The following is an 11,347-nucleotide window of genomic DNA, read 5'->3' on the forward strand; positions in this document are numbered from 1 at the left end:
TGATATAAAAATATAATATTTCAAATATATCAAAATATATTTTAAAAAATAAATATATACTATTGTATACATTTTTATAACTAACATTTTTATTTGAATCTGAGTGGCGTAAAATTAGAGAATCAGAAAGCATAAAACGCAAAAACTCTTTAAATGAGAAATATGTCATGTCAATTAATAATTACTTCACAGAAATTAAAATTATATATATTATAGTATAATGTACACATTAAACTTGTTATATAGTATATGATATTTCAAGTCTCATATGCTATGATAGTATGTAAATTTGATATTATATAAAATTTATTATTTTAAATAGTAAAATTTGTTCAATAAAAAACCGTTGTTGTTAAATGCATTCATATATTTATGGGAGAAAAAGGGTGAAAAGGATATTCATGTAAAACTTTGTTATAATTGTATACATTAATTTCTTATCATTGGTATAATGATGATATAATATTTACCTAAATGAAAAGAAGAACAGTCACATCTAAAAAATCTTTGGTTTTACATAATTGTCTCACAAATACCGTCTACATTTTGTTTCTCTCGCACTTTCCCTTCTGCTTCTTATACTTTTTCCTTTTTTTCCCAATACTGTCCTCTTGTCATTTCATTTCTAGGTTTATGTCCCGGAATAAACAAAAAAAGCGTTGATTTTTGTTATTCCGGAAACAAATAATTGTTTATATTTTTGTTCATTCGTGAGATTTTTTATCTGGGTTTTCATTCTTTTCCTTCATGCTTTTAGATTTTTTGTAGTTTTTATCTATCAACCATTTCCTCATTTCTCTTTTAACCTTAGATATTTGTAGAAAAGTATTGTTTTACTTATCATGATCATTTTACGGTTTCCTCATGTTTTGATTGCTTCACTGTTGATAATTACGTAATTTTAAATATTTCATATAGAAAAACTCGGATATATATTGATTATCAAGAAATAGCGTTGAATGCTTGGTAGGATTGAAAATGGTTGAGAATTTAATGTCATATGTGTAGTGAGGTTAAAAATTTGAAACAATTAATGGTGGACGTGGGGGAATCCCATAATGTATTCAGGGTTTCCTTTTTTGTTTAATGCATGGTGAAAACAACGTTGGCTTTAGTAGATAGTTAGGGTATGCATGTTTAGCCATCAATTCAAGAACAAAGGATTGTTGAGGAGAGATTATGGGCTGCCTTTGCTCAAAAGGAGCCAAAGATAACAACATTAACGAGAAACACTTGAACAAAAGAAAAAACAAGGCAGCAGTGCAATTGGTTGCTCCTTCATCCACACAACAAGACATTTTAGAAGGTGGCAATGATGGAGACAAGCAATCATTTGTTCCAAAGCAGCTCGGTGATGGTGATCAACCAGATGCTGCTGGATGGCCATCATGGTTAGCTTCAGTTGCAGGAGATGCTGTTAAAGGATGGCAGCCTCGGCGGTCTGACTCTTTTGAGAAGTTAGAAAAAGTAATTACTCTCTTCCTCAATCTTCTTTTACCTGTTTTTCTATAAACAAAAAGTTCTGCACTCTCCACTTCTATTTGGTTCATATCTAATACCTACTGTTGGATGAATCATCTTGAGCATTGGCCGTTGGGGTTTTCATTTAAGGATATGTCCATATTAAACCATCTCTTCAAACTGGGATACTTGTTGCTTCATGGCATTTGATATACATTTGCAGATGCATATGTGAATATCATATTTTTATGCTATGTTATCATGTGAATGTCAAATTATGCGTGGCTCTCCATGTTTTTGGCTGTCCATATTGACATAGTAAGTTGCATATGCAGATTGGTGAAGGAACTTACAGTAGTGTATGTTGTTCCAATAGGGTCAGAAGCGTGTAAATTATTGTACTAAAAAATCACACAAAGTTCAATTCCCAGGGAAGAGAGGTGGATCACATGGATCTCTTAAATACCAAGTCTTTCCTTAGACAGAATATCCCTTCTATAGTAATTTAATAGCACAATTAAATACTACTATTATACCCTCAAATATTGAAAGAAAAATAGGACAAGAAAGAACACAAGAGTTTTAACGAGGTTCGGTAAATTATACCTACGTCCTCGGGCTACTAAAACCAGATGATAACTTTACTATCTCCAAAATATTACAAACAAATAGAATTCCTTAAGAATTCTCAAATGGGAGAAAAAGAAAACTAAGAGAGAAAGATTGGTTGGGATGAATTGAAATGAGAAATGAGAAGGCCTATTTATAGTTGAGGTTTAAGGACCAAACAATAAATAGCCCATTATCTCAAGGACCCAAAAAAAATTATCCCATGCCACTTTTTCAAAGTCAACTTTAGGGTGCTAAACTTGCACCACTTTGTATTGTTTGCCATTAATGTTGTCTCCCATTAATGTTAACAATCTCCACCTTGAAGATTTGATTAGGATAATCACATCTTCACACATTTCCTTCAACTCCCCAAATTCGATAAAGCTATCTTTTGTAGTGCCTACAAATGAACTCTCGAGCGCCATACACCTGAAGGTGCTCAAATTCTCAGGATGTTAATCAAGTTCAAACAATGATTAAACTTGATTGTTGTTACCACCTTGGTCATCATATCTGCAGGATTATCTGCTGTTGGAATCTTCTGAAGTAGAATTTTTCCTTTTTCAAAGACTTCCCGCACAAAGTGATATCTTACGTCGATATGTTTGGTTCTTGAATGATAGACTTGATTTTTCGCTAAATGAATAGCGCTCTGACTGTCACAATATAAACTTATGTGACTTTGAACAACTCCTAAGTCTTTCAACAATCCATTAAGCCAAATAGCCTCCTTAACAGCTTCTGTAACTGCCATATATTCTGCCTCTGTAGTAGACACAGCTACTGTAGACTATAAGGTAGACTTCCAACTCACTGGGGCTTTCGCAAGAGTAAACAGATACCCCGTAGTTGAACGACGTTTATCTAAATCACCAGCAAAGTCGGAATCAACATATCCAACTACAAACTGACCAAGTGCTTCATCCTGTTCAAAAATTAAACCAACATCTACGGTTTTTCGAAGATACCGTAGAATCCATTTCACAGCTTGCCAATGTCCTTTTCCAGGATCATGCATATACCTGCTCACAACTCCAACAACTTGTGAAATGTCAGGCCGCGTACACACCATCGCATACATCAAACTCCCAACTGCATTAGCATATAGGACTTTCGCCATATATTCTCTTTCATCTTCAGTCTTCGGAGATAATTGAGCACTAAGTTTCAAATGAGAAGCAAGTGGGGTACTTACATGTTTTGTGTTTTCATTTACACCAAAACATTGTAATACCTTTTTCAGATATTGCTTCTGATTCAAACAAAGCTTGCCTCTCGGTCTATCTCTACTTATCTCCATGCCGAGAATCTTCTTAGCCTCACCTAGATCTTTCATCTCGAACTCTTGATTCAACTGAGCCTTCAGCTTATCTATCTCATTTTGGCTCTTCGAAGCGATTAACATATCATCAACATACAAGAGTAGATAAATGAAAGATCCGTCATGCAGCTTCTGCAAATATACACAATTGTCATATTTGCTTCTTGTGTACTTCTGCCTTCTCATAAAGCTATCAAATCGCTTGTACCACTGCCTCGGGGATTGCTTCAATCCATATAGCGATTTGTTCAGCTTACAAACCCAATTTCTACCACCAGTATCTGTGTATCCTTCGGGCTGAGTCATATAGATCTCCTCTTCTAACTCACCATGCAAGAAAGCCGTCTTAACATCAAGTTGAGCTAGCTCCAAATTCAACTGTGCTACCAAGGCTAACAAAATTCTAATGGAGGAATGCTTCACAACAGGGAAAATACATCATTGTAGTCAATTCCCTCCTTCTGAGCGTAGCCTTTAGCTACCAATCTTGCCTTGTAGCGAATATCCTTCTTGCTAGGAGATCCATCTTTCTTTGCGAATACCCACTTGCATCCGATTGCCCTTTTACCTTTCGATAATTACGCCAACTCCCAAGTATTGTTCTTCCGGAGAGACTGCATTTCTTCATCCATGGCGCTTTTCCATTTATCACTTTCTAAGCTTTGCATTGCTTCTTGATAAGGGATAGGAATATCATCAACAACGGGAAGGGCGTAGGCCACCATATCAGTAAATCGAGTAGGTTTACGAATTTCTCTCCGTGGCCTTGCAACTGCAACTGGTTCTGGTGTACTTAGTGGTTCTTGAGTCAGAACCTCTTCAACCTCTAATTCCTCCATTGTGGCTGGAGAATTAGACTTATTAACTGGGCAAATCCCCATCTGCTCAAACTCCACCTGTTTTGGAGTACACTCCACCTGCTGTGGAGTATTGCTCGTCTGAATATCTTTATCTGCTACCTTTTCAATGTGGCAGATTCATCAAAGGTAACATCTCTGCTACAGATCATTTTCTTTGTGCTTAAGCACCAAAGACGAAATCCCTTCACTCCAGAAGTGATTCCCATAAAGAGAGCTTTCTTTGCCCTCGGATCTAACTTTGACTCCTTCACATGGTAATATGCAGTGGTTCCAAACACATGTAAGGAATCATAATCTGTAGCCGGTTTTCCAGACCATACCTCCATAGGAGTTTTTCTTTCTAATGCAGATGATGGCAAACGATTAACAAGATGGCCAGCGTATGTCACAGCCTCAGTCCAAAATTGCTTGCCCAACCCAGCATTGGACAACATACATCGAACTTTCTCCAGCAATGTTTGATTCATACGCTCTGCCAATCCATTCTGCTGTGGTGTATCCCTAACTGTGAAGTGTCGAACAATACCATACTCTTGGCACACATCGAAGAACGGATCACTTTTATATTCCCCTCCATTGTCCGTCCTAAGCCGCTTGATTTCTTGCTAGTCTGGTTTTCGATCATAGTTTTCCATTTAAGAAAAACTCTAAGCACTTCATCCTTAGTTCTCATGGTATACACCCAAACTCTTCTGGAAAAGTCATCAACAAAAGTAACAAAGTAGTGTTTTCCTCCCAATGAAGGTGTCTTGGAAGGCCCCCGCACATCTGAGTGAACATATTCCAAAATACCTTTTGTATTATGGATAGCAGTACCGAATTTCACTCTCTTTTGCTTTCCCAAAACACAATGCTCGCAAAATTTTAATTTGCAAGCCTTTGCACCTTTCAACAATCCTTGCTTTGCCAGAATTTACAAGGATTTTTCGCTGGCATGTCCCAACTTCATATGCCACAACTGTATTGAGTCCAATTCTTTGTTGCCGGAAGCTGCAGCGACTGCTCCAATAACTGTACTACCTTGGTAGTAATACAAGTTATTTTTCCTGATGCCCTTCAATATCACAAGTGCGCCAGATGTCACTTTCAAAACCCCATCTCTCATAGTAACAACTGAACCATTGGATTCCAAGGCTCCTAATGAGATGAGATTTTTCTTCAAATTGGGCATGTACCGAACATCAGTCAGAACTCTGGTTGATCCATCTTTATTCTTTAATTGGATTGAACCTATCCCAACAGTTTTACAGGCATTGTCATTGCCCATATAAACAACTCCTCCATTTAGTTCTACTAAATTAGAGAACCACTCCCGGTTAGGGGACATATGATAGGTACAAATCGAATCCAATATCCACTCATCTGAATGGAACGACGATGATGATGCAACCAGTGATAGTTCAGAGTCACTAGTATCATGCTTAGCAACATAAGCATCTACAGCAGCTTTTCTCTTATTCTTCAGCTTTGGATAATTTTTCTTCTAGTGGCCTTTCTCATGACAAAAAGCACATTCATCTTTCCCGAGTCTGGACTTTGACTTTGATCTCCCCTTTTGAGTTTTCTTACGAGTGTATGAACGACCTCGGACTACTAAAGCTTCTGTATCTCTGATTGAGTTTTTCTATTTGTCATTCTTTCTCTGTTCATAACTGTATAAGGCCGCACAGACTTCGCTCAGAGATATATCACTCCTGCCATGAAGTAGAGTAGTTTCTAGGAACTCAAACTCCTTAGAAAGTGACCCTAACAGCATCAAAGCCAAATCTTCATCTTTGAATGTCTCATCCATATTCAGCAAATCAGTGACTAACTGATTAAATTTGGTATGTGATCATTCATTGTGGTACTTGGGACGTAAGTGAAGAGAAACAGTCTTTTCTTCAAGTGGAGCTTATTTTGACTGTTTTTCTTCAAACATTTTTCTTCAAGTGCCACCCATAACTTATTTGCAGAAGTCTCCTTTGAAAAAGCATACCTCTGCTCTCGAGAAAGGCATGATCGAATTGTGCCATATGCCAACCGATTGATCGCCTTCTAATCTTTCTCCTGTACATCATCTGGTTTCTCTTTATCAATGGCAATGTCTAGACCCTGCTGAAAAAGGGCATCTAGAACCTCACTTTGCCACATACCAAAATGGCCCGTGCCATCAAAGATCTCCACGGCCAATCTTGCATTTGCAATTATCGGTCTTGTCCACATAGACGATGTTGAAGCTCCTACACCGACCGTTTTCTCCATAATCTTTCAATATACCTAAGGAAATCTTTTCTGATGTGGAAGATCAGTTCAAACTGCAACCACAGAGCATACTACGATTAACCTTCGACTCTTGATACCACTTGTTGTTCCAATAGGGTCGGAAGCGTGTAAATTATTGTACTAAAAAATCACACAAAGTTCAATTCCCAGGGAAGAGAGGTGGATCACATGGATCTCTTAAATACCAAGTCTTTCCTTAGACAGAATATCCCTTCTATAGTAATTTAATAGCACAATTAAATACTACTATTATACCCTCAAATATTGAAAGAAAAATAGGACAAGAAAGAACACAAGAGTTTTAACGAAGTTCGGTAAATTATACCTACGTCCTCGGGCTACTAAAACCAGATGATAACTTTACTATCTCCAAAATATTACAAACAAATAGAATTCCTTAAGAATTCTCAAATGGGAGAAAAAGAAAACTAAGAGAGAAAGATTGGTTGGGATGAATTGAAATGAGAAATGAGAAGGCCTATTTATAGTTGAGGTTTAAGGACCAAACAATAAATAGCCCATTATCTCAAGGACCAAAAAAAAATTATCCCATGCCACTTTTTCAAAGTCAACTTTAGGGTGCTAAACTTGCACCACTTTGTTTGTTTGCCATTAATGTTGTCTCCCATTAATGTTAACAGTGTATACAAGGCCCGGGATCTAGTAACAGGCAAAATAGTTTCCATGAAGAAGGTCCGGTTCATTAATATGGATCCGGAGAGTGTTCGTTTCATGGCTAGGGAAATCAATATTTTGCGGAAACTTGACCATCCAAATGTTATGAAGCTCGAAGGTATAGTCACTTCTCGGATGTCACGCAGTTTGTATCTTGTTTTCGAGTACATAGAGCATGACCTTGCAGGGCTTGCAGCAACTCCTGGCATAGACTTCATTGAAGCACAGGTGAGGTACAATAAACTCAGATGTTGAATTGCTTTTATCTTTAACCTCAAGTGTTTACAAATTTGGTTGTAGATTAAATGTTACATGCAACAATTATTTCGTGGCCTCGAACACTGCCATAGCCGGGGTGTCCTGCACAGAGACATCAAGGGAGCAAATCTGCTGATTGACGATAATGGAGTTCTTAAGATAGCAGATTTTGGTTTGGCTACATTTTTCCAGCCTGATCTTAAGCAACCACTAACAAGTCGTGTAGTAACTCTTTGGTACAGGGCACCTGAGCTTTTGCTTGGTGCCACTGAATATGGAGTTGCTATAGATTTGTGGAGTTCTGGTTGCATACTTGCTGAGTTATTTGCTGGGAAGCCTATTATGCCTGGAAGAACAGAGGTAAGTCTGTCTTTATAAACACAATTTAAACCCCTGAACCTGATACGTAGTGTACTTGTTAATAATATCTTCAGGTAGAGCAAATGCACAAGATATTTAAGCTGTGTGGTTCACCCTCAGAGGAGTACTGGCAGAAAACAGAGCTACCACATGCATCAAGTTTCAAACCCCAAAAACCTTACAAATGTCGTATTGCTGCCACTTTCAAAAACTTCCCTCAATCTGCCTTGTCTCTTGTTGATAAACTCCTAGCAATGGAACCCGAAAATCGAGGCTCCGTTGCTTCTGCACTTAGAGCTCAGTTCTTTACAACAGAACCTTTACCTTGTGATCCAGCAAGTTTGCCTAAGTACCCTCCCAGCAAAGAACTAGATATCAAACGTCGAGATGATGAAGCAAGAAGGTACTCTTTTCAGTCCTTATTGTCAATCTTTTACAGTTCTCACTTCTCGTGTATTCATGTTGTGTTCATATTATATTTTTCCATTTAGTGTTAATTTTGTATGATCTTTCTATTATTGTTCTCTTTTTCATTTTTGGATTGATAAACCTGAATTCTCTAGTGTAACATCAGGAAAAAAGCAGAGGCTGTAAAGGGGAGAAGGCCTAAATCTGTTAGAAGACGTTCAAGAGATTTTAAGGAAGTGCCTACACCAGAAGGATCAGATACTAATGCAGATTCTACAAGAAACCGTGGCAGCTTCAGAGCACAAATGTCTCAGGCAGCTAATACTTCCCGTGAGAAACGTGATAAAGCATCCAACGAAGATCCTGCATCGGTAAATAACCAACTCTTTCTGCGTAATTTTTGTTACTGTATATTATTGTTTACCACCACCACCATCATCATCATTGTATACATTGGATGAGATATGGAACCCAATGCATGAATTCATAAGCTTACTGAACTATAACTGTTTTAAGTGTACATCATCCTCAAGATGTAGTAATTAAACTAATGTTATGGGGCAATGGTAGGGTTATGCTCCAAGGAAGACGAAGATCCAATACTCAGGACCAATGGTGCCTCCTGGAGGAAACATTGAGGATATACTTAAAGAACACGTGAGGCAAATCCAGCAGGTCATACGGAAAGCACGTCTTGACAAGTGAACAGTTGCGTCATAATGGAGAATGGTTTCCGCAAAATGCCTGAAGCTTGATCCAATCTTCTTTCAACTGTTTTCACCACCCACTTCGTGCATAGCCACTACGTAACACACTGAGTCCCCATACTTATTGCTTGATGAAATTTCAAGGAATTTGTTGGGGTTACTAGAATAGCATAGCATGTGATGGGCAAGAGCAGTTTACTTGTATTATGGTTATGGTTGGATGGGATTTTTAGTGTACAAAGCTAACATCACCCTTCCATGTATATTTTTCTTCTCATGTATCTATAGTGATAGTTTTAGCTTTTGGCATCTCTTTTTGTGAATGGTGGAAAAAGGGGACTAGACCAGCCAATCAGATTATGAATATGTAACCAGCAGAAAATGGAAACCAACGACTTGTTCAGTTCACTATTGTATATATATGACTAAATATGTTGAAACTTAAACAGCAGAAAATGGGTTTTAATAATTGAAAATTTTTGGATTTTATATATTTTTTAAAATTTTTAAGTAATGAGATTTGAATCTATTGAGTATAATGCAATTTTGCTTATTTTTGGGTTAAATAAAATTTTTATTCATAAATATTATACTTATTAGTTCAAAAGTGAACTCAAAATATAAGAGAGTTTGGATAAAGTATGAAGCTTAAATAATGAGTTTGGATAAGATTTTAGACCTATTTTCTATTTGGGTTGGGCTTTGAACAAATTTGTCTTAGCCTAAAGTCAACTCGATCGAATTTTATTTATTTAAAAGTTACTAATTATAAACCCAAACCCATTAACTTAAAACCCAACGATGTTTTATTTGTGTTGGCAAAGTTGAGATTAGAGGTGTCCATGGGTCGGGTCGGGCCCAACCAAAATTTTAGGTCTGTTTGTTAGGCCCAATCTTAACTCGACCTAAAAAATGGGCCTAATAATTTGCCCAAGCCAGCTCGTATAAAAAAATTAAAACTCAAGCCCGACCCGACTGTATAAATTTTTTTATATTATGTATTATATAAATTTTTTTAAATTATAAAAATACTAAAAATATTAAAATAAATGTTTCTCAACAAATCGAAAATAAATTTTAAAAAACTATAAATACTTAAATAATACTAAGATAGGTGCAACTTAACAACTAAAATTTTTTGTTCAATGCCATTTTTCGGGTTTATATTTTTAACCAAACTCTCTCACTTTTTGGGCGAACCTTCGGGCTAGGTGGCCCATCCCATGGACAGGTCTAGTTGAGACCCTAGGACCTTGATGGCTCAAGTTTGAGTTCTATCATATGTAATTATCATGCGTGAAGTTTGTTTTTTAGATTATTTTGGGTTTAAATTATATCTCATCATCTATAAGATATTATCGAAATTTATTCTAATCTAAGCCCGGAAATATTCTAATTTTTAGTTGGTTGAGCTTTATATTAAATTAATTCTAATTATGATTAATAGAATATATATTATCATTATGAATCTTTCCAAGAAGATGAGATGTTTTATGCCATTAGATTGAATACTTAAAATTGGAAAGGCTCGTTGATTGAAAGAGTTGGGAATAGTGTTTTTAAATATTGGAAATTGAGATGACCTTGCATTACAGTGAACTGACGCACAACTTGCAATTTGGATTTGTTTTCCGGGATTATTAGGAGCGTTAGCACCGCCTATCATCCTCCTAGTATTGGCATTCAATATCAGGCTTTGGATGATAACTACTGATTCTATCCCTGCCACTTTAGACAATGGAAGCATTAGTAGCTATATGATCCGATGCACCCGAGAATACTATCCAAGAGTCTGGATGGCTCATAGCCTATTTGAGCAATACAGCATGTTGCAGTCATATTGTCGATAGGAGTTGGATTGGTTGATGAATTTTGATGGCTGAGTTTTAAGGTTGCTTTTTCCATTTCTTCATAGAACAATCATTTTTCATACCATGTAGAACTTCAAAGAAGAAAACAGAAGTGAGAGATGAATACTTTTATAGACAAAAACTGTTTATATATAAAAATTTCAAAAACAGAAAGCCACGTAATTCTAGTAGTAATCAAATCTTAAATTAAAATAAAGAGAGATTCTAGGAAAAACCTTCCTAATCTCTTTATTCAATGAAGAAGAAAATGATCACTCAAGTGTAGTGGTTAACTTTGGACTGAGTTACACATTCTAGAAAACTCTTTTTTAAAACCTCAGCCTAAAGGAAATAAATAAATAATAAATTTTATCAATCTCTCTGAAAAATGGCACTAACAAATTGAGACAGAAGGTATTAATCATTTTTCATAAAGTATTAATTTCACAAATTTCAAAAATACCTCAACAAATTTACATGATGGATTGTTGTATATGAGTTTAAATGTGGTTTATAGGATATGATAAAAGGGTGAAGTTACTTGTGATTATCGAGATGATCTTAAGAGGG

The 11,347-nt window shown here is 36.3% G+C and overlaps 2 protein-coding genes across 2 annotated transcripts; both read left to right on the top strand.

Annotated features, from left to right (window-relative positions):
• Window positions 1–1,179: 1,179 nt before the first annotated feature.
• LOC121212319 (probable serine/threonine-protein kinase At1g09600) lies at window positions 1,180–1,696 on the top strand. Its single transcript, XM_041084783.1, has 2 exons — window positions 1,180–1,467; window positions 1,685–1,696. Exons 1-2 carry the CDS (start codon window positions 1,180–1,182, stop codon window positions 1,694–1,696), a joined length of 300 nt encoding a protein of 99 aa, XP_040940717.1.
• Window positions 1,334–9,375, top strand: LOC107894342 (probable serine/threonine-protein kinase At1g09600). Its single transcript, XM_041084703.1, has 6 exons — window positions 1,334–1,467; window positions 7,161–7,422; window positions 7,495–7,812; window positions 7,887–8,215; window positions 8,387–8,591; window positions 8,791–9,375. The coding sequence occupies exons 2-6, from the start codon at window positions 7,204–7,206 to the stop codon at window positions 8,923–8,925; spliced, it is 1,206 nt and encodes a 401-aa protein (XP_040940637.1). The 5' UTR covers window positions 1,334–1,467; window positions 7,161–7,203; the 3' UTR covers window positions 8,926–9,375.
• Window positions 9,376–11,347: the final 1,972 nt, after the last annotated feature.

This window comes from Gossypium hirsutum, chromosome A13 (assembly GCF_007990345.1).
Source record: "Gossypium hirsutum isolate 1008001.06 chromosome A13, Gossypium_hirsutum_v2.1, whole genome shotgun sequence".
In the NCBI taxonomy this organism is placed as follows: domain Eukaryota; kingdom Viridiplantae; phylum Streptophyta; class Magnoliopsida; order Malvales; family Malvaceae; genus Gossypium; species Gossypium hirsutum.

Bases quoted from the DNA above. Each gene is read 5' to 3' on its own strand.
- LOC121212319 (XM_041084783.1), top strand. From the start codon at position 1,180: ATGGGCTGCCTTTGCTCAAAAGGAGCCAAAGATAACAACATTAACGAG.
- LOC107894342 (XM_041084703.1), top strand. From the start codon at position 7,204: ATGAAGAAGGTCCGGTTCATTAATATGGATCCGGAGAGTGTTCGTTTC. The intron at 8,216-8,386 runs GTACTCTTTTCA...GTGTAACATCAG, and splicing joins CGAGATGATGAAGCAAGAAG to GAAAAAAGCAGAGGCTGTAA. The intron at 8,592-8,790 runs GTAAATAACCAA...GGGCAATGGTAG, and splicing joins CCAACGAAGATCCTGCATCG to GGTTATGCTCCAAGGAAGAC.